Here is a 22976-nt window from a genome sequence, read left to right as displayed (position 1 = left end):
ACAAAACTATTTGCACAACAGACTTGTTAAGCCTGGTTTTATCCCCACTGTACTGCTATAATACTATGTTTCTGCTTTAACTGTTGTTGCTGCATCTTAGGCAATCCTGGGATTTGCAGTTAGGGAGGAATGCTCAGGGTGCATCTGCGTTGTAGAAATAATGCCTTTTGACAACACCAAACTACAAGCCTCACGGTTCCACCGGAAGGAGCCCTGGCGGTTAAAGTGGAACGACAGCACTATAATTCTGTATTGCAATTGATTCCTAATCCATGCTTGGGAGAGGTTTGCAAAAAGGTCTCTTGCTCCTCACCTCGTTGGTCCCACCTCCACCGCCACCTCCGTGACTCAATAGCCCCGTCTGTTCGTTCCGTCTGTCCGTCTTCATCTCCACAACCGTGTCATCAGGATTCCCTTCCTTGGGGGTCCTGGAAGGCAATAGGAACGCAACACATCTGAGTACAGCACTCGGGGGACAAAAGAACTCAAAAGGGGGGAGTGTCTTTATGGACTTTTTCAGCAGTGAGAAATCTAGCGATGTAATAATCTGTGGCTATGGGTTCAGTCACATTCTCTCAGCCTCAGGGGAAGGCAATGGCAAACCCCCTCTGAACAAATCTGGCCAAGAAAACTCAATGATAGGGTTGCCTTAGGGTCGCCATAAGTCGGAAACTACTTGAAGGCACACAATACACACAGGAGTACAGTTGGCATGCCACTGCATTCTGCATCCATGGATTCAACTACTGTTTGAAAATATTCACCAATTTCCACCTCCCCCCCCCCAAAGCAGACCTCAATTTTGCTATTTTATATAAGGGACACCATTTTACTACCCCAGTGTATATAATGGGACTTGAGCATCCATGGATTATGGTATCCACAGAGGGTCCTGGAATCAAACCTTGACAAATACCAAGGCCCCTCTGTATTAGAAATATTTAGTTGGATGTGTGATATTAGAATAATTTCCCCCCCTTTTTATATGAGCTGTCAGGATCCACTGGGGTTTGGTTTCAAGATCCCTCGTCGGTACCAAAATCTGTGCTGAAGTCCCATTAAATACAGTGGCATTGTAAAATTGCATCCCTCATATAAAATGGTGGAATTTATATATCTGAAAATGTATTTTTAGCTCATGTATGGATGATTGAATCTGTGTACAGTATAAAGTATCTGTTGATACAGAGGGCTGACTATATCAGGAGTGCAGCGTCAGAGCCCTACTGCATATCCCAATATACACTGGACTCTACTGGTGCCCCAGTACCCCGATGTGCATCATGTGTGCCCAATGCACTTGGGCACATGATTCGTCTGAGTCACTTTGATGGCTCCCTCATGTTGTAACACCATGACAGCCCCTTACTGAATACGGATAGTGCAAATCTTGTTGCTGATGATGTTGTTATGTGTCTTTAAGTCATTCCCGACTTATGGCAACCCTCAGCCGAACCTATCCTGGGGTTTTCTTGGCAAGGTTTGTTCAGAGGAGGTTCGCCATTGCCTTCCTATGAGGCTGAGACAGTGTGACAAAGGTCACCTTTCATGGCTCCAAATCTACTCAGTTCTATTCATCACAGACGTAAGTCTCACACTGAACACCGCTGTCTTAGCATCCTTATTCCAGATGGGATCTCCAAAGAGAAAATGGGGTTGTGGGTTCAAGTCATACTCACAACGATCTCTTTTCTCCACCTCCGCAGGGGAGCTGCCCACGGCGCTGCATGAAGTAGAAGAATCCCACGATGATGAGAAGAAGCAAGACGCAGACGCAGACCGCGATGACCGCCACTGTGCTGCCCCCCTGTGTTTCCTGTCCATCCACTGTTGCGGGAGGAAGGCAGCCAATGAAACAAAGATCGACTCACCAATTCTCTCACAATTTTGCTTCTTATCGGTCAAATGGGCACAGGTGACCCACAATTCAAAGTGAGGAAAGACTGCCATCCCCAGAGTGCCCCTTTTTGTTTGAGAGAGGCACTTCCTACTGCGCAACTTGGCGCTACTGCAGCCATTTTAGCTCAGTTGCTCTTCCCAGTTGCCCTTTGGATGAGCTGCAATTGAAACAGGGACTCACTCCAAATTCCAAAATATGAGAGATCTATAGGAAGCATATGTTGCAATTCATCCAACACCGCAGGCATAGCATGTGTCTGCACTGCGCACTTAATAGTGCTATGGTTCAACTTTAACCGCTTTATCCTGGGGTTTGCAGTTTTGGGATGGGGAACTCAAACTCCCTTCCGAGGAGCTCTTGGGCTGTACATCAGGGGCAAAGACGAGATCTCTCTAAAAGAGAATTCCAGGGACCTCCTTGAACTACAAATCCCAGGGTCCCAAAGAATGGAGCCATGAAAGTTAATGTGGTATCAACCTGCTATAACTGGCTAATGGAAGTATCCCTTTGAATACTCTTAACACCAAATTCCTATAAAACCAGCATACTATTTCTTCATTTTTTTTAATGAACCTCAATTTTCCAGACCTGTATTATTATTCTAGTATTATTTTACTCTCAGGAAGAAGGGGGATTTGAAACAAGACTAGCAATGGCTTTGAAACTCCAAGATTACACACTGCAAGCCTTCCTTGACCTTGTTTGAACACATGCAAAGGAAATCTGCAGCAGGCCAACTGGGAAATTAATACTATTCTGCTCTCCGTGGCAAAGCGGCAAATCTAAGGAATGTTTTGCTTTGCGTTCTGCCCAGGATTTCCCACTTTTCCTGTTCGCTGGGGGATCGGGGACTGAAGTGCGACAAACCCAGAACGTTCTCCTGTCCTGGTCTGCCCCATATCTACCCACTTCACATAGTAACTATGCTTCTCTGCATCTACACGGTATAACTAATCCAGCTTGACACCACTTTTAAATGCTGTAACTCCAACCTATGGAATCCTGGGATTTGTAGTTGATTCCTGAAATCCGAATAATCCTCAAAATTATTTAAAGGAAAACTGCCTGCATAAAACACATGATTTTCAGCAATCAAAAATCACATTTCTACAGAATATATCATTTTATGAATTAAAAGCTCATTTTCTGTGTGTATAAAATCACGTTTGCTGTACCAAAATACAGAGATAAGCTGCGTTTGCACTGCAGAAATAAAGAAGTTTGACAACTTTTAAACTCATAGCTGGATGCTAAGGAATCCAGGGATTTGTAGTTTGTTGTGGCACCAAAGACCTTTCACAGAGAAGGCTAAGTATCTCACCAAACGACAAATACTACAGTTCCATAGTATTGAGCCATGGCATTTAAACAGCTGTCAAACTGGATTATTTCTGCAATGCAGATGCAGCCTAAGTCCCAAACTGTCCACAGTTCTCCCCAAAACACTACAGTTGTCAAGAATGTCCTTGCACTAAGGAGAAAACACAGCAGAGTTGCTCTTTCTTGTCTTTGGAGACTGAAACTGATCAAAATATCCATCCCTGTTCCCCAAAGACCCACCTGTCCGGAGCTCAGGGTTTCCTAAGGCAGCATGCACAAGAGGGGCGAAAAGCGGTTAGTGGTTTAAAACCCCCAGATCTAAATGGTAAGATATGTCGCCCAGCCCATAGCCACCGTCCATTCCCCAACAAGCTTTCCCCAAACCTGCTCACTGCCCAGATTAGCAATGTAAGAGTCTGCAAGGATGGGGAGAGAGGTCAGGCAAGGAAGTGAGGCAGGTAAGCAGGACAGACGGATGGATGGATGGATGGACGGACTTACCTGCGGGACCCGGGGAAGATGATGCTGTTGGGGAAACTATAGGGAGAGACAGGTCTATTAGGAATGGTCCATGGAGATCTCTCGTCCTCTTATCCCCATTTTCCCGTCAACCCTTCCTTCGTCACAGCAACCAGAAGCCTCCCTGAAGGACCCTGACATTCATGTCTAAAAATTTGGGGACTGATCCGCACACCGACAGCTATGGAAACTCACTGGGTGATCTTGGGTGAGTTATACACTCTTATCCCCCCAAAACCTCATGATAGGCTTGCCTTATGGTCACCATAATTCAGGAATGACTCGAAGGCACACAACAACAATGCCCCACTGAGACCTGCAGTTAACAGTGAAAAAAGCTGGGGTCTTCTACAAATGCCAGAAGTCACCTCCTTTCCTAGGTGAACAGCCATTTCTTTTGCAGTTGATGAGATATTCATTGGGATGCTGGTGTGGTGATAAAAGTGCCAGTCTTTCCCAAACTTTGGTCTTCCAGACGTTTTGGACTTCAGCTCCCAGGATTCCTGATGGTTGGCCAAACTGGGAGTTGAAGTCCAAAACACCTGGAGGGTGAAAGTATGGGAAACACCGGGTTAAACTCTCCCTTCCATACAATGTCATCTGCCCCCCAACAGCTGCCATTTACCTTAGTAAAAAACATCAACATATTAAACTGAAATAGTAAGCTTAAAGCTGCATGCATTTTGACCAAGTCTTGCTGCAAACTAATGGTGAACAGAAATCATTCAAAACCTGCCGTAAAGTTGCAAAGGGACAAGGGACCCCTCTCCTAACTCGCCTCCTGTGCCACTCACCAATCTCAAACCGGAACATCTGCTTGTCTGAACCATGCTTGTTCTCTGCCAAGCAGGTCACCCCGCTCTGGACCAGCTCAGGGGTCAGCTCCAGCGACAATTTGTTTCCAGAGTGCTCTATAGTAGCCTAGGGGGAAAAGGTGCAAACAAGACTATGATTCGCGTGGGACAGGGCCTCCAAACACACCCCAACTCCATTTTGTGTCTTCCTGTCCTGTCCCACATCTGACGCCATTCCCACACCTACTATAGCAGAGAAAGGGGCTACCTCTAGTTAAAATCAAATTAAGCTGGAAATTTCACTTCCTTGGGATATCTGCCATCACAATGCTCACCTCTCCAGGGATGCTCCACTGGATCTCTGGTTCAGGGTGACCCAAAACCGAGCAGGTGAGCTCCACTGTCTGTCCCAAGGCATGGTAATGGGTGATGGTCTGGTGCTGCTCCATCTCTGGTTTCCCTGTTAAGAGTGGGAGGCAGTCAGGACATGAAAACATCCAGGCCCACACCCACCCTGTGACACTGAAAGGCCAAAGGTTCATTAAAATTAATTAGAACATTTAAAAAGAAGGGTAAAGATCTATGCCTGCCTCCAAAGCACAAGAAATCCTACTGAGCTTGCAAGACTACACATACATGTGCAGACATGGCAAAGTGGACGACATCTGGCCCCCCAGCCACTGCAAACCAAGCCCACATTACTCTCAATGGTGGCTCTTTCCTCAAGCCCTGTCTTGCCCATTTCTGAGCCAACCCTGGCCAACTCTGAGCTTTGCTCACAACTGTACCTTCCACGATGACTTGGACAGCTTGTTCCCTCTCCAGCCCAGGGATGCTGGAAACGGAGGCCTTGCAGGAGTATGTGCCCGCCATTTGGTAGGTCAACGAATTCAGGGTCAACGTTGCACCTTTTTCTACCTCTTCCCCTCCCTGAAGGTGGAAAAAGGGAAGAAAAAGAGAGAAGGCCTTCTTGGTGGTTGCTCCCAGGCTTTGTAACTCCATCCCTTAAGAAGGCTGGGACGGCTCCCCTCTCGCTATCCTTAACCCACAAAGAAGCACACTTTCTGTTCTGACAAGGTTTTAGGAGTGGATTGCAATGGACCTTGGATGGTGTGCTGTCTTGTGGATTTTTATCTTCTCTCTTTTAATGGACTTCCAAAGCCAAAGGAGAAGAAGAGGAGGTTTGGAGTAATTTATTGTCCTTCCAAACTCTGTTTCCCCAGGTTACACTTAGAATAGCAGTTGCATTTTGGGGGGACTAGGGACAACGTAAACTGCCTCATTTGGGGGAATTTCATGCCATTGAGGTGGAAAATTCCCCCCAAATCAGCCTGATATATTTTTTAAAAAATGTAAATTCACATTTAAAATTAATTTTGGATCAAATTTTAAAATTTTTCTTGCTCGGCTCCCAATCACATCAAAGTGGAACAAGCAGTTGCAGAGATGAAGTTTTGGTTGTGAAATCTTCATGGCATAAGATGAAGCTTTCAGGATTTTATTTATGGTTCCCCATGGAGGCAAAGCAAGGTTTAGTTGCAAATTTTTGTGTTGCCGATTCTTAAAAAGACACAACTAGATGAATGAGACAAGGCCAGGAATATCTGAAGAGGGGCAGAATGGCGATAGGCAGAATGAAAGGGAGATGGAGGAGGGAATAAGCCAAACTCCCCCAGATCTTGCCAGAACATTTGCAGCTTTGGAACAAGAATGCGCGGTGAAGCACCAACAATGTTTCAAAGACATCCTGATAGCGGAGGCACATGTTCATCCGGAATTACTCTGGAGTGAATCAGAAACAGAAATGATTTGCTTTGAGGGAATAGGAACTCTCTAGAATGTGGGGGGACCTGGAGCCCTCAAAACCAGCCAGAGGGCCACATATGGCCCAGGGGCCACAGTTTACCCATCTCTCTTGTGGGGCAACTGGGGGAAGAAGTTATGTTTGCTTAGTGGCATATGGGCACCTGCTTTTAGTGAGAAACCCACAGCTTGGAAGCAGAAGAGGACCCCAAAGTTAATTCCCAATTTCTCCTTTCGAAAGGGTGACCTGAGAGGCTGAAGACCATTGACTGTCAGAAGAGACGATATGCAAAAATACTACAGAAATATTCTGGTCTGGTCTGAAGTTATTCCCTGTTTTCCCACATTATTCCATTTGTACACTTCAAAATTTGGAAACATGGCTTTTTGGGGAGCTAAGCACTCCCCAGCTAGGAAGCAAGCGCTGGCTGGGGATTCTGGGAGATGTAGTCCAAACACGTCTCCAAACTCTGGCGTGTTTCTCCAGCGCTAGGAAGCTATATTACAAAGGAAAGGTGCTCCCACCTTCTTCCATGACAATTCGGGAGTCCTGGAGCCCGTTCCGGAACAGGTCAGTTCGATGTTCTCGCTTATGTTGACCACCACCATCGTGCTTGGAGTCACAACTACCGGGTCCAGATCTGGAGTAAGACAAGGTTGGAGAGTGGGGGGGGGGGGAAGGCAGGTGAGAATATTGAGGGTTTGGTCCTGAGCTTCTCCCCCCCAAGTCTCAGCTGGCCTCTCCCCCAAAGCTCCATGGGTTACTCACAGTGGACAAAGATGGTCACCTCCTTCTCCAAATCTACTTCGGGGGGGCTGTCGAAGTCAAGCACCTGGCACCGGTACATCCCACTGTCGGCTTTGCTCACGCGATGCAGGCGGAAGATACCTTCACGGTTGGAGCCCAGATCACGCTGCGCTTCACCCGCTTGCGTGTCCAAAGTCTAGGTCCACCACAGGCGAGAAGGACAAAGAGACCAAAGGAGAAAGATTGGCATGACCTGGGTCAAGTGGTGCCAACCCACTACTACAGATAGCGTCTCCCTTATCCAAAATGCTTCAGACCAGAAGCAGTTTGGATTTCAGAGTCTGAAGATTTTGGAATATTTTTATATGCATAATGAGAGATTATGGAAATGGTCTTTCTCTCTGGACGGCTTATCTGTTCGGGTTTGGAGACAACCAGAGCGTTACTTAAATGCATCTTAGGTGTTGAACTATCAACATGATCTTGACCAAATGACTAACTTCATAGTAATTAACAGAACACTTCATGTGTATAAACTAGCAAACTATATTCCAGCATTCTCCTCCATTCATAGGCATCACAACTAGTGCAATTCAATTCAACAATGTTGGAGGGAAGGAAAATCCTCTTCTTGCGGCCGTGGGGCTCTGCCACCAACATTAGAAAAACCTTTATTAACTGTGCCTTTATTAAACCGCCAGGGCGTTTACGTGCTTTTTATGTTTCCTTCCTCCTCTATGATGAAAATGCATCAATTCATTGTCACTACATTTTGTGCGGCTGTGTGCATTGTTTAACATACTGGTCTATGAGCCCACACCAGCCTCCACCTGGAAGTATGATTTGTCTGATTCCTTGTCTTGACTATCAATTTTAACTAACTGAGCTGCAAGCATTTTCTTTCACAGTGGAGGCCACAGACCTGGCCTTCTCAGTGCCAAAGTATGAGAGCCAATTCCACAGCCTGGAAGCAGTCACCACAAAAGTCCTGGGACCAAGAGGATCTTAAAACTCTGGTGGTCTCATAAAGGAAAAGGCCCAGGCAAAGGTCAGCTGTACCTGTACTTTGGAGAAGTAATACTCAGGTGAGGGAGAACCGTCCGCCTTGCAGTGAAGCTCCACATCATCCCCTTCCTTGATGGGCTCTGGAGAATTCAGAAGAAACTCCACATTCTCTGTGTAGTCTGGGGATGAAAAGGAGGGAAGGTTGTGTTGTGGCATGCAGCCAACATTTGCTTTACACCTTATTTTGCATCACAGTCATGTTGTAGGACCTGCAGGTGCCTAGAGAGACCACCTCTCTAGGCATCTGGGAGCCCTCCAGCACAACTTTATGGTCATCTTTTGGCTGAAGTTGACCATTGAGTCATGCTGTAGGATCTGTGGATGCCTAGCATCTGGAGTTCTCCAACACAACATTATGGTCAACGTATGGTTGAAGGTGGCCATAGAGTCACACTGTAGGACCAGCATATGCCTGGAGAAGCCAACTCTGAAGCCATCTGGAGGACCTCCAGCATGACACTATGGTCAACTTCTCCTCTGTTTCACCTCCACTGTGGATACAGGGCCCTACTATACAGATAAGCTTTTGTGGTTATAGCTGGTTCACCTCATGCTTCGCGTTGTCCTCCCAGGAAGCTCAGAGGAAACCCCCACCTTGTTCCTAAACACTCCCCCAAATTCTCAGACATTCCCTACTTACAGTGCAATGTGAGCTGGAAGGAGTCCGTCTCGGTGCTGCCGACTCTCCCTTGTGGCATGGAGTAGTTGACTTTGCAGTGGAAAGCCGAGTCCTTGTCCTCCTTCTTCAGGTGCATGTACAGAGTGCTGGAGATGGAGAAGAGGCCTGATGTTTCCTTCACCGTCCGTGACACCACATACAATTCTGGGGAGGAACGCAGAGATATGGGAGAGGGTGAAGGCGACACTGTTGCCTGGCGGAAAGACTGCTTGAGCGTGGGATGGGGTGGCCTGCCAGGGATTCAAATGGCCACTTTGTGCCCTTAATAGCCAGTTCCTCAAGCATTTGCTCCAAGCACCGTTGGCTCTAGCCCAGCCACTCAACATACCAACGCTCTCAGTGCCCATTTCAGAGCCAATACAGCAAGGCTGGGCATACTGTTATCCTTGACCAGATGTGGCCCATGACTGTGGCCATCTAAATCATTATGAAAAAATTCCTAAAAATGGATTCCTTGAGAGAACACTTATCTAGACATTTGTAGGTTCTCCAACACAATTCTATGGTCAACTTCTGCAAATCTGGAGGGACCATTATACAATGAGATATCTTGGAGATGGGACCCAAGTCGAAACAATTCATTTGTTTCATGTACACCTGACACACATAACCTGAAAGTAATTTTATAGCATATTTTAAAAATAATGTTGTGCATGAAACAAAGTTCTTGAACATTAAACCGATAGAGAGCAAAAGTGTCACTGTCTCTTTGTGTCTGGTATGACAGAAAGAAAACTAGAAAACAAAACATAGATGGATTATATTATCTATGTTAACAATAGCTAGACTTATTTATGCCAGACGCTGGGAGCAGGAAGTAATTCCAACAGATGAGGAATGGATAGATAGATAGATAGATAGATAGATAGATAGATAGATAGATAGATAGATTAGAGGAAGCAATGGAAATGGCTATACTAACAGCATTGATGAGTGGTTTAAAGAGGGAAGAGAGAGAGAGAGAAAGAGTGGGAATGTTTGAAAAGATACAAAGAAATTAATCAAGATTTAAAGTTATAAGGAACTACAAATGAACTATTTCCTCTCAGATTTAAACTTTGTAACCTCAAGTATATATAATGTATACTAGAATATACAGGAATACAATAACTTTGTGGAAGCCTTTATAACAGGTAATTGTTACAATTTCAACAAGATGGTATTTTGTTTAATTGTGTATCATTGTATATACATACATGTGTGTAAATTTATATTTTGTACTTTGAACCTTGTTTAACTGTTTTGTTAATTTTAATGCTAGACTTGGTCTTTTTGTTTAGTCAATTAATAAAAAAGTGTCACTGTCTCAGGACCCGTGGGGATAATTTTGGAATATTTTGGAATAAGAGAGGCTTGACCTGTGTATCATTTCATTTAATGATGAAGAGGTTATTGCAATAGGCAGCTTCCTTACCTTTATTGCGTTCTGTGGAGGCATTGAGAAGGCGGCCATCTTTGTACCAGCTGATGGTTGGGACTGGGTTGGCATTTTTGCTGGAACAGGTTGCAATCTGGGGAGGGATGAAAGCAAAGCAATGAGTTATTTCTAACACCCCAAATACCATGGTTCTTCTGTCCTACCTGGGATGCCTCCTGCCCTTATTACTTGGCTCTTCCCTCCCAGCTAAGAGCTGATGGCGGTGTAGTGGTTTGAAGTTACAATAGGACTCTGAAGAACAGGGTTTGACTACCCGATCGGCTATGGAAACCCACCGGGTGATTTTGGGCAACCCCCTCTGAAAAAATCTGGCCAAGAAAACCCTAAGACAGGGGTGGTGTAGATCAGTGGTTTCCAACCTTTGGTCCTCCATTTGTCTTGGACTTCAGGTCTCAGAAGGCTCATCCAACTTGGCCAACAATCAAGCATTATGGGCACTGAAGTCCAAACCCTCTGGAGGAGTAAAGGTTGGGAGGCACTGATGTAGAGGTTTGAGTGTTGGACTAGGATTCAGGGAAACGAAGGTTCGAATGCCCACTTGGCCATGGAAACCCATTGCGTCCCACTGGTCCCATCACACACTTTCAGCCTCAGAGGAAGGTCCTGGTAGTAAACCCTCCCTAAAGAAATCTGGCCAAGAAAACCCCACAATAAGATATCCATAATTCAGAAATGACTTGAAGGCACACAACAACAACACCAACAACTGCACAGGGAGGGATACATGTGTTGCATCTCACTTCTCCTTTGAGAGAACCTGGATTCTGCAACCGCAGTTAAGCTATGCATAAAACACACCTGACATCTTATTTTATGAAACTGGCTCTTTCTACTCCTCGTGAGGATCGGCAAAGTAACACAGAGCGGTGAAGCCCTGCTCTTGGTAAGCCATACTTGACGATTCTTCGTGAGATTCACCAGTGTTTGTCTGATGAAACATGAAGACTAAAGACTTTATTTCACTTTTTAAAAGTAAAACAGCATGGATAAGGAAGAAAACGAAAGGCTCACCTCTGAAGCGTAGTCTCCGGTCACGGAGAGGGTCCCGGTGTTATACACAACCTCCGGCGTTTCAGGTGGATCTGTGAGGAGAAAGGTGGGTCATTAGAGACGTTCGGAGGTAAGGCAAGGGTGGGATCATGGAAAGCAAGGCCAGGGGTCTGGTGCAGCCCACCCAGCCTCCCATATGAAAATATTATAAATTGGTATTGTGATTTCTTAAATGTGTATCACTTTTAATTTTGGTAAGCTGCCTTTAGTCTCCAGGCTGAGAAACAGGCCGGATGACGATAAATGAGGATCAATAGAATGAAACAATGAAAGGATAATCCTGGTCAAGGTAACATTCAGAACAATCTCCCTCCAAAGCCAAAGTCCTTATCAGCAAAGAAAGGTACCATAAAGCAACATCCCCATCAGTTGGGTTTATCCAAGGGAGGGTCCAGGACCAACACACAGTTTGCTTCTTATCAGTGAGCGGAAATTTCCGCACGTTTCCTGTTTGCCGTCACCGAAGGTGCAGAGACAAACACAGCTGCTTCTCCGACGGCTGCCCTGTTTGTGTTCCCAGCTGTTTGGTGGAGGAGCTGAGCGTTATCTCAAGCAACGTTTTCTTCCCTGCAACTCAACAGAGTCCTTTTGAAATCATATCCGAAGCCAGCGGAGCTTCCAAAGCCTGCAATGTGTATTTTGTGCATTTTGGTTGGCCCCATAAAGGTATCGTTGCTTTGTAGATTTTGGATATCATTGTAGTTTTTTCCCAGGCTGATAAACAGGGTTCCTCACAATGAGGAAATGCCTTTTGGGGCTAGCAAAAATCATGCACCTTTCCTCCCTGTATTTGAACTTCTTGAAGCATTGCAGAAGAATTATTCCACATTGAAAGTCATGCGGGGGTTTTCTGTGCAGAAACCAATACTTCCATGCAAAAATGTTATTTTTGTGTGTGTTTGTGTAGAAAAAGCTGTAGTTGGAGAACATTTTGTGCAAAATTCACATTTGTTTTTTTAGCATAGAAAATAGCATTTTCTGCACATGAAAAAGTTTCTTATGCCCAATTTATGCACTGAAATATCAACTGGGATTCTGTAAATTCTCCTGGACCAACTCACCTCCAAAATCTGACGGAAACATTATTCTCCCATGCTCTGATTTCTGGCTGAATGGATCTTCTTCTCCCCATACATCTGATGCCCAATAAAGTAGTTTGGGAAGGGAGTTTGTTTCATGGAAATAGTGTCACAATCATGACTTAAGTAGCTATAGCGAATATGAAACAGCTACTTGGATTTACTCATTGGTAACCATTTCATATTCATGATTGCTACTCGAAACGTCTGCCGAATTGAGCCAAGGCACCGCTTACTTGGGGTGGAAGAAGGTCCATTTGCCTGTGATCAGAGCATGGCTGAATGGCATTCTTGTCATTCAATATTGGATGGACACAATTCCTACAATTATTTTCTGTCCAGAAAAGGGTATTTCCTGTGCAAAAAATCCAATCTGCTCTGCAAAACCACCCCGTACAAATAAGTCCCAAATTGCAAATAGGCATAGAGAACTGTGTTGTTTTTCTTGCAGCAGGGAGAAAATTGAAAGAATTACTCATTGTGTCCTTCAAGAAGAAACTTAGGGTCCAAACAGACAGGGCAAAATAAAGCTGCTTTGGGTCACTTTGGAAGTGCGCTGTTTAAATGACGCACGCTTCCTAAGAGGCCAGAAGCCGCAACAAAGCCATGCTCCACTCCTAAGGATTGGAGTGCAACTCCGGCGCAGCTTCTGGCCTCTTCAGATGTATGTATCATTTAAACAGTATACCTATAAAGTGACCCGAAGCAGCTTTATTTTGGCCTGTCTGTTCAGGCCCTTAGAGAAGAACTGCATCTCTAATCTGTACTATGGACAACCCTAAAGAGGACTGGGAAGCCCCCCAAGGTAGGAACAGAGGCACCGGTTGTTGGGGAGGCGCAACAAGAAGGAGACACACAAGCCTTTGTTGGAGAGCAGAGGAGGCGTCTCCAGGTGTTTTGCTCCAGGCAGGGAAGAGCAGCGGAATTACCTGTCACACCTGGCTGCTGGAAGAAAGCTCTGGGCAAGGAAAGTCTATTTCTAGGGATCATGGGAAGAGCTATGGCAGAAGTGGGAAGTGTGTACCTTTCCAGATGCTCTTGGACTATAACTCCCAGCAAGCTCACAACCAGTACATGGCCAACAGTAAGAATGCTGGGAGTTGCCATGCAAGAACATCTGGAGGGCCTTGTGATTCTCTTGAGGGATTGTTGTTATTGAGTGCCTTCATGTTGCTTCCAATTTACGGAGACCCTAAAGTGAACCTATTACAGCCATGTTTCTCAACCTTCCTAATGCTGTGTAACCCTTTAACACAGTTCCTCATGTGACCCCCAACCATAAAATTATTTTTGCCTCGGCTTCTAAGACCATCAGACATAAGTGTTTTCCGATGGTCTTAGTTGACCCCTGTGAAAGGGTTGTTTGACCCCCAAAGGGGCTGCAACCCACAGATTGAGAACCGCTCTCCTAGAGGGCATTCGGGACAATAAAAAGTTTGGAAAACTTGACACAATTTTGTGTTGACCGCTGGGACTCCAGGCAGTCTACAATATGGCAGAAATGTATTATTTATTTGTGGGATTTGTATCCTGCCTTCCTCCCCAAATGGGAGTCTGCCAAAATGTGGAATGACTTCCACAAGCCCTAGAGATTATATTTTGAGCACTGCAATGGCAAAGCAATTGCTTTGCAAAATTGCATATATATATATATATAGACCCCTGGGAGTCACACAATCTCTGGTGGGACCCCGGTGGGGCCCACACATCGCTTAGCTTTGTGTTAAAATCTGGGAGGCTTTATGCAGTGGAAACACTTGGTTTGGTAAAAAATAATAAACGCTGTAGGAAGGAATGTGAAGGGTGGTGTCTCATAAGCAGTGAGCCATATTGAAAGCCACGAGAGGAATCTCACCGAACACCTTGAGCTGGGTCTCTCCCACGCCAGTCCCCGACGTTGTGGTCACTTGGCAGGAGAAGGTCCTCTCGTCGCTCACGTCAGCCGCTTGGATGACCAGGCTGTGGCTCGAGTCCATGGAGGCCCGGTCTTTGTACTCTGTCCCTGCGTCCATCCCTTGTTGGCCTCCGTCGTCGTAAGCCACTCGCCTCTGCACCCCGTTTTTGTCCGTCTAGGTGGGTTAACATTTATTTTTTTGAGAAGTAGGCAATAAAGTTGCGGATTATTACAACTCTATGGACGTCTTTTAAGTTACTTCCAACTGCCACCCGGATGGCGTTCCTCTCCCAAAGCCCCCATACTCACGATGAACCACTCCACCAGGACGGGTCCCTCTCTGCCGGCTGCCACGCTGTGCGTGCACAAAATGGACACCTCTTGGCCCAGAAGGACCTCCATAACACTTGGGACGGTCACTTGGACTTGCGCCTGGCATTCTGAAAGGAAACAAAGACGAAGAGAGAGAAATTCAAAGAAATGGAAATTGCAACTGCTGGGGTCCTCTGCAGCTGAGACCACCAAAACCCTCAGCTCCTCAGAGAGCCAGGGAGAAGCATTTTTAATGCTGCTGAGACGTGCTGTTCCAAAGGCTAAGCTACCCTCCAAATTTCCCAGATGTGCAATAGGACCATAACTCCTTCTCCTCTTTCCTGGCTAAAAATACCCATAGCTACTCCTATTGCCCATTTCTTGCAAGTAGCAGAGGATCTGGGCAGCTTGAGCTGAACTGGAAACTATCCCAGCTTATTCTTATCATCCACTTGTTCCAGGATGACCAGACATCGCCTTTTTCCAGGATACATCCTACATTTCAACCTTCTGTCCAGGAGGAATTAAAAAAATGTCCTCCATTTGGAGCATGACTAACAAGCACAGATTTATATTTATAGGACTGTTTTCAGCTTTTATATGTTGTAATGTCCCAGATTTTTCTTGACTGTCCTACATTTGGCAGTGCTTTGTCCTCCTTTGTGCTTATGACATCCGGTCACCCTGCTTGCAATCCACTCTTAACCCACCGTCCCAAAGTCCAAAGTCCCAAATGAATATATCCACAAATCCTAAATTTTACTACAGTCGCCACTCCATTCTCATGAACCTGAGATCTGCAGTCTTGAATATTCACAGAGGGAATATCAATGGGGCGCATCCCTATGGCACGCACTCAATTGCCCCATTCAAGCCTATGGGGCTTGAATATCGGCAAGTCTCCGTTTTCACGGGGGAAGGAGGTCCATAACGGATCCTCCTCAAAAACGGAGGGCTGACTGTACTTGGAATAAATTTGCCAGTGTATTCCATTCTGCTGTTTTGGGAGCGCTTTCTCTTTGTCCCACCACCATCATAGATTCAGATTGTAAATACATGGGAGAGGGCCTTCTTGGAGGCTGCTCCCACGCAGTGGAACTCCCTGCCACTGGAGGATCTCTTTTTGCCAGCAAAGGCAAACACCTTTTTTATTCACACAGCCCTTCGGTCTTTAACTGGGGGTGCATCTGCACTGTAGAAATAAGGCAGCTTGATACCACTTTAAACGTGCTAAAGCTCCACATCCTATTGAATCCTGGGATTTTGTCGTTTTGCAAGGTTTTTAGCCTTCTCTGACAAAGAGTGCTGGTGCCTCACAAAACTACAACCCCAGGATTCTGTAGGATGCAGCCTAGACCCATTAAAGCAGTAGCAAGTTGCATTATAAAGCATTGCTAGTCTTCTGTTGCACAGCCTCATAATTCACTACCAGGGTTCCTTAGCATCTCTGCTACATAGATAAGTAGACCTAAAAGTCACATAACGTCAATTAGTGTCTCCGCTACGGAGCTAAGTATACATAAAGGTGCATAATGTAGATCCTGACATAGGATTCCAGCCATCATATATATATAGCTTAATAATAAGTATTGTTGTGATTATGAGAGCCAGCATGGCAAACTGGTTTGAGTGTCAGACTACGATTCTGGAGACCAGGGTTCAAGTCCCAGCAGGATGGGATGGCAAAGGCAAAACCTCCTCTGAACAAATCTTGCCAAGAAAACCCCATTCACCTTGGGGTCTTCATAAGTCAGTTTCTTTTAGGGTCTCCATAAGTCAGAAACAACTTGAAGGCAGACAACTACAACAACAGCATCATATTATTGCGATTGCAAGTGTGTTTGGTTGTTGTTTCTGTTGCCAGTTTGACCCAAATATTTCCACAATCTTCGGAAGGAGGGGATGTGCCATCGCTGGTGCCACAAACACTAAGCGTTCTCCTTTGTTCGGCGCAGTGTGAATTTTCTCATTTGCTGAAACAAAGCAACCGTTCCCCCAACGCTCCTCTCAGTTCCAGCCTTGACAAAACCATGGACAGTTATTACCCGCCTTTGGCCCCACTTAAGGCAAATCTCGAATTTATAAATATGCAGCCGAAAGCAGGGAAATAATGCGTCTATTTGGCACGGTGTGGGTGGGGGGCGTGAACGGAGGGCATCCCGCCATTGAAAAAGGCCCACAGCCATGCAACCCAGCAGCTGCTTGAGATTCCAGGCTGGCGCTAAGGGCTTTGTTCCAGGATAAGCCCCTCCGAAGTAGGGTTTCTCTTTTGGGAGGGGGGGGAAGAGTTTGCTTTCATCTCTCGGTGGGCAAAGCCAAGTGCCCACAAACTGCTGAGTGCCAGGGAACCAGCTGGGATGCCCAAGACAGAGCAAGAGTAAAAGCAAGAGAGGTTTGATTCACAGACTTTGCAAGAGCGGAGCCTTTGCAAGAACTTCTCATGCATCAACAGCTTGGAAAGCTTGCCACGTGTATTTTGTGCATTTTCCTTGGCCGATTAAAGGTACCTGTATAACTGTTTTGTGGATTTGGGGCGTTAGTATACTTTGCTATATGGCCAGCATGGCTACCCCTGGACATATTTCTTGGAAGACGTTAGTAAAAGTCTGGATGAAACCTAGCAAGATGATGGTGGTAAAACCAAAAACAAGCCTTTACAGTTCCCTTTCTCCCGCAGGTTAAAACATGCCCCTGTGGAGGTAATGCACCTCCAAGCCATCCAGGTCCTTGTGCCGAAACATGCTCAGCATTCTTGTGTTCTTTGCATATGCTGGGCTGAAGGCAACCAAGATCTACCTTCCTTCCTTCCTTCCAATCTGGCTCCATCTTCTCCATGATATTCCCTTCAGATACTTAAATATAGCTGTCACTCACATCACCTCTCACTCTTCTCCAAGCTAATGATGCCCAGCTTTGTAAATTGTTCCTCCTAAGGCTTGGTGTTTTCCAGACTTTTGGCCGTCTCAGTCGCCCTTCTCTGAACACTTTCCAGACTGTCAATATCCTTCCTGAACTGCAGTTCCCAAAAATGGACGCAGTATTCTGACCAAAACTGAATAGAGCGGCACTATTGCTTCCTGTGATCTGGACATTACATTCCTGTCCATGTAGCCCAAAACTGCATTGGCCTTTTCACACTTGCAGTCTCTACTAAGACTCCCCCAGATTTGTATTATTCACATTTAGGGCTTCCAAAGGCAGAAGGCTCCTAAAATCTCCAGCATCCATTCTTAAGCTTTCCTGGTTGCAAGAGAAAAGCTCACAAAGTCATGGACACAGCATCTGCTCAACATTCACAATTTCTCTACATTTATCAAGCAGCCCAATATCATGAGGCTGAAAGGGCAGCCAACGATTCTGAACGATTGGAAGCTTCACTGGCTTCTTCAACACGCAAAAGACGATAAAAATCCTATCTTTAAACTGTAAGCCGCCTCGACTGTCTTTTGAACAGAGGAGGGGGGTAAAAATAAAGATGATGATGGTGATGATTATATAGAAGAAGAAAAGTGTCTGTGTCAGAGGCTGCAGAAATCATCCAGTTTGAGGCCACTTTAACTGCCATGGCTCAACGCGATGGAATCCTGGCGTTTGAAACCATCATTTTAATTCCATTTAACTGTCACTTCTGTAGGCTTTTAATGGTACTGTGTTTTTGGACAGTAAGCCACTTTGAATCCCAATTTGGGGAGAAAAGTGGGGTTCAGATGATGATGATGATGATGATGGAATCATAGAGTTAGGAGGGATCATAAGGGCCATCCAGTCCAACTCCTGCCATGCAGGAACTCATAATGATGATGATGATGATTCCCAGAATTCAGTAGCATTGAGCCATGGTAGTTACACTGATGTCAAACTGGATTATTTCTGCAGTGTGGATGCAGCCAGAGTCACACAAGCCTTCTTTTTGTCTCAGATGTAACTTCCATTGTCAGTTATGATGGTCTAGAGAGAGAGATTAATGCAAGCAGAGGGATTCTGGGTGCTAACTCTGACAGCCTTTCAGCTCCTCTCCTTGATAAAATCCAGTAATTTGCAATTTATAAATTGCAAATCCGTCTGCATCCCAGACGCCGATCTCACACTGATGTTGCAAACATGTCCAAGCGCAACCACGCAACCCACTTCTGGACTTAGCCTAACAATTACACAAGAGGCTGCCATGGAAATGTGGCAATATGTCGACCGGCAGGAGCATCTCGCACCCGCCGCGCACATGTTAAATTGTATGCAAATGAGGTTAATTGCGCATAAATAACTCCGGCAGGTTAGCCGCCACTGCCGCCTGCCAGCTTGCGACGCTTCGCTTGGTTTGTGTGGTTGTCAAAGCCGAACAAACTCTGCACTCCTGGCTGGGTCCCAGCCTCCAAGATGCCTTGTTACCGTAATCTCAATGAAAAACCCAGGTGGATAAAGAAGAAGAAGAAGAAAAGAGTCTATTAAAATCCTTCATTTATGATCGGACCATTTCTCTCTTTCTCACCAAACAGTCAGCGCTCTTTTTAAAGGACCATCCCAGTCAATATACTGAGACACTTTTTGTGCACGTGCAAAAAAGGATTTGCATACAGAGGCCATTAAATGTGTCATCTTAAACTGGGTTAATTGATTGGAAACCAATCATATCCTTTCTCTGTCTTCTGTCTGGGTTTTTCCTTTCCATTCGCTCCGTTAACTGATTATGAATATTGTCACAAAGGTTGGCAATTTTATTTTTTGCAATGTATTTTTGGGGGGAATGATGCAGGTAAGAACCATTGGTACGTATTAGAAAATGGATGGAAATGGAACAGCTGCCACTGGTTTGAAATGGTTTGTCTCTGAATTAGGATCAAGCTTTCTCTGGAAGTCATCATGGAGAAAGATGCCAAGGACATATTGATAATCCCAGCGACCGGGAGACTTTGGCACTTTGTCATTTTGATGCATGCCACCCTGTTGTTGTTCCATGTCATCTATGATGTTTTTGACTTATCACAACCTTATTGAGACCTCCAAGTCTCCCTGCCATCAACAGCCCTACTCAGGTCTTGCAAACTCAGGACCTCTAGATATCCAATGTTCAACCGTCTTAGGAGTTTATCACACTGGGGCTAATTTCAGCATTAAAGAGAGATCAAAGTGCATTTAAAGCATCCCGCAAATAAAGCGAAAATGAAACCCATGGGGAGACCCTTGGGCAAGAAGTCACACTCTCTCAGCCTCAGGAAAAAGCAATGGCAAACCTCCTCTGAACAAATCTTGCCAAGAAAAACCCAGGATAGGTTCGCCTTAGGATTGCCATAAATCCGGAACAACATGAAGGCACACAGCAACATTAACAAGTTATCTCTTTATACTTTGGAGGACCTTGTCTAGTTCTTTGACAGCTGCCCTTCCACATCTTATAAGTCTTCAGCAAGAAGAGCCTGCATGACCCCCCAAAACCCCATCCATCTTGATACCAACAAACACCATCAAAAACCAGGGCTCCATGTGTTTTCCAGAAAAGCCAATGCTTTCCCTGGCTGGGGTTCCTTTGCTCTGGGACCAGAAAGTGTGCCATGGCGCCATATGGGCGCACTCCGCTTGCGCTCAGCAACGCAAAGCCCTGGGGATGCTGCAAAGCATACTTTATCTGCGGATTATTTTTTGCTTCTTTCTGTGGGTGGGGAGCCTGGGAGGTTAAATTTGGGACCGTTCAGCCAGCTGTTTTCATGACTGGGAAAGGACAGAAACCGCAGAACCTCTGGCCCGCGTCCAGAGCATGGGAAAGCTGCAACTCCTTTGGGATGACAAATGCCAGAATCCACCCCAGACAACATCAATGCTGGGATTTGTCATCCAAAAAAGTCACTTTTCCAGGTTCAGGAGGACTGAGCACGGTTCTCTTACATTCTCTCATTTGCCATAGTTTTCTCAGTACCTGACATGAAGGAAATAGGTCTAAACTCTCCCCTTTTCAACTAGAGATGCATCTGCACTGAGGAACTAATGCAGTTTGACACTGTTTTAACTGCCATAATAATAAGTTTATTATGGCTCAATGCAAATAAATCCTAGGGTTTGTAGTTTTGTGAAACATTTAGCCTTCTCTGTCAGAGAACTCTGGGATCACAACAAGCTACAAATCCCATGATTCCATGGGATGGAGCCATGACAAAGAGGTGTCAAACTGCATTAATTCTGCAGTGTGGATGCAGCTGTGGAGAGAAAGCCAATGACCTCGTATAACATCCTTTACCCTTTTGAGGATTTTGACTAGTTAGCAAAGACCAGCTGCATGCCAGGCCTGGGCAAGACCACACTGAACTGAATGTGTGCAGCTGTGACAAAACGCAGAAAGGGCTTTTGCTACTTGCCTGCAAAGCGAGGAATGTGCGCCTGGGTACATGGTTGCCAGTTGTGTTCAGTTAATCCTTCCTCCACAGCCGTGTGTGGGCATGGCCACATAAGAGACCCTGAAATGCATTTTTGCACCATGCCCACTTTGCAAAACGAGACCCACTAAAGCTCTTTTCCTTCTCAGGCCCCGTCCTGACCGTCGTTCAGAGCTCTTGGGCAGCTATGGCTACTTTGGCAAAAGAATTGCCCTCTGTGCATGCTTAAGTGCACGCTCAAAAAAGCTTCAGCCATACTGGGCTCATTCACATGTCACATGGTTTGCTTTAACCATGATTTATTGCTTAAGCCAGAAGGTGACCAAACAAACCACGGCTTGCCTTCCCTCTTTCTAGTCTTATTAACTCCTTTTGACAACTCCTGTTCTGGTGTTAAAACAAGCCATGATGGAGGATTTAGAAGTCACAAGAACCCAAAGCATTTATGGTGGTTGCGGCCTTTAAGTCGTTTCCAACTTATGTTGAACCTAGCATGGGGTTTTCATAGCAGAACGGGTTTGCTATTGCTGTCCTCCGAGGCTGAGAGAGTGTGGGTTTGCATGGTCAAACCAGGATTCGAACCCCAGTCTCCATAGCCATGGTCCAAAACCCAAACCACTATGCCATGCTTGTTGGTTGTGTCTAACTATGCACTTGCCTAAGGATTCAGGGCTACGTCTCTTACTGGGGATGATGGATCTTAATCTTATGGTTAAACAGTCTGGGAAAACCCTAGGAACTGAGTTCGGCAGCAACAAGATCCCCTATAGAGAACTTTACAAAACTTTCCCCAAACGCCCATAATTCTCCTGAAAGGCTCATGGCAGTGAATACAAAGCCAATGTAAATTTGTAATGCCTGTTTCTTCTTCCTTGCAAGTTTGCTGTGCAGCTTCCAATGGTAAACATAGAGCCCTGGTGGCGCAGTGGTTAAATGCCTGTACTGCAGCCATTCACTCGAAACCAGAAGGTTGCGAGTTCAAGACCAGCAAAAGGGCCCAAGCTGGACTCAGGCTTGCATCCTTCCGAGGAGGGAGCTAAAATGAGTACCCAGACTGTTGGGGGCAAATTAGCTTACTTGTTAATTAGCTTACTTGCTGTTCACCGCTATGATCTTTGGAATAGCGGTATATAAATAAAATTATTATTATTATTAAACCTCCAAAAAGGGGGGAAGAAGACCTCAGTTGCCAAAGGATCTCCATCCCTTTTTGTTTGAAAAGGGGGAAAAAGAAGTCAAACGAAATGCACATCTTAAATCATCATGCCATAAGCATTGCCCAGCGCAAACACCCACCTGAAGCTGCCTGAACCTGAGCATTGAAAAATTCAGATTTTAATCTCCCGACTGGTTCTTCCAGTATTTTGGCTCAGGGCCATGCCAGTTCTTTGAAAGAGGTTGTGCATTTCTTATTTTGGGGTGGGGGAGATGTAGTATTTCTCCTTCACATCCAAAGAGAAATCATCCGGTCATGCCTGGCCAACAAAACGGTCTTTGGAAAAAACCCAAAGTTGGTTTCTCCATTTTCAATCCAAATCCAGAGGCGCGGAAGAGAGAGAATAAAAACCCCAAATGTTGCCTCCGTGGATTTTCCCATTTTTCCTGTCGGTTGGTTTCTCCATTCTCAATTCAAATCTAGACAGGTTGAAAAAGGGGGATATTCTTCCCTGAGTTTGAAAACCCCCAATAAATTGCTTTTTGCCTCCATGGAGTCAAGTTTTCCCGTTTCGCTCCAGGAAGTCAGTTCCTTGATTTTCAGTCCAAATTTGGAGAGGTGGAAAAGGGGGAAAAAAACCCAATACATTATTTTTTGCTTCCATGGAGTCAGATTTTTGCATTTCGCTCCTGCAAGAGGCGAAAATGTGAATGGTGTCCGTTCCTCAAGGGAGCAAATCCCAATCTGTTGGGAGGGAAATCTAGCCCCATCTCAACGCATTATTCTTTGAAGACCCTGAGCATCATCCCCTGATCAGACCCCAAGACGGACGGAGGGGTCCCACCTCGGATAAAGGC

General features: G+C 45.5%; 1 protein-coding gene across 3 annotated transcripts in view; it reads right to left on the bottom strand.

The window, feature by feature from the left end:
- Positions 1–22976, bottom strand: part of BCAM (basal cell adhesion molecule (Lutheran blood group)) — a 135963-nt gene that overhangs the window by 2862 nt on the left and 110125 nt on the right. For 2 of the 3 annotated variants that reach the window (XM_042440610.1, XM_042440609.1), the window contains exons 2-15: positions 14599–14729; positions 14251–14464; positions 11278–11348; positions 10243–10339; positions 8790–8972; positions 8144–8268; positions 7106–7280; positions 6862–6977; positions 5322–5463; positions 4869–4993; positions 4534–4660; positions 3722–3757; positions 1680–1827; positions 314–428 (exon numbers count right to left, since the gene is read on the bottom strand). In XM_042440610.1, coding sequence (XP_042296544.1) covers positions 314–428; positions 1680–1827; positions 3722–3757; positions 4534–4660; positions 4869–4993; positions 5322–5463; positions 6862–6977; positions 7106–7280; positions 8144–8268; positions 8790–8972; positions 10243–10339; positions 11278–11348; positions 14251–14464; positions 14599–14691 — 1767 coding nt within the window. In that variant the 5' untranslated portion in view covers positions 14692–14729. The remainder of the gene's footprint in view (positions 1–313; positions 429–1679; positions 1828–3721; positions 3758–4533; positions 4661–4868; positions 4994–5321; positions 5464–6861; positions 6978–7105; positions 7281–8143; positions 8269–8789; positions 8973–10242; positions 10340–11277; positions 11349–14250; positions 14465–14598; positions 14730–22976) is intronic. The other variant, XM_042440611.1, reaches the window with a different exon arrangement.

The sequence above is a fragment of the Sceloporus undulatus genome, chromosome 9 (assembly GCF_019175285.1).
Source record: "Sceloporus undulatus isolate JIND9_A2432 ecotype Alabama chromosome 9, SceUnd_v1.1, whole genome shotgun sequence".
NCBI classification, from domain to species: domain Eukaryota; kingdom Metazoa; phylum Chordata; class Lepidosauria; order Squamata; family Phrynosomatidae; genus Sceloporus; species Sceloporus undulatus.
The sequence above is the reverse complement of the archived record's forward strand: the minus strand, read 5'-3'. Positions and strand labels throughout refer to the sequence as shown.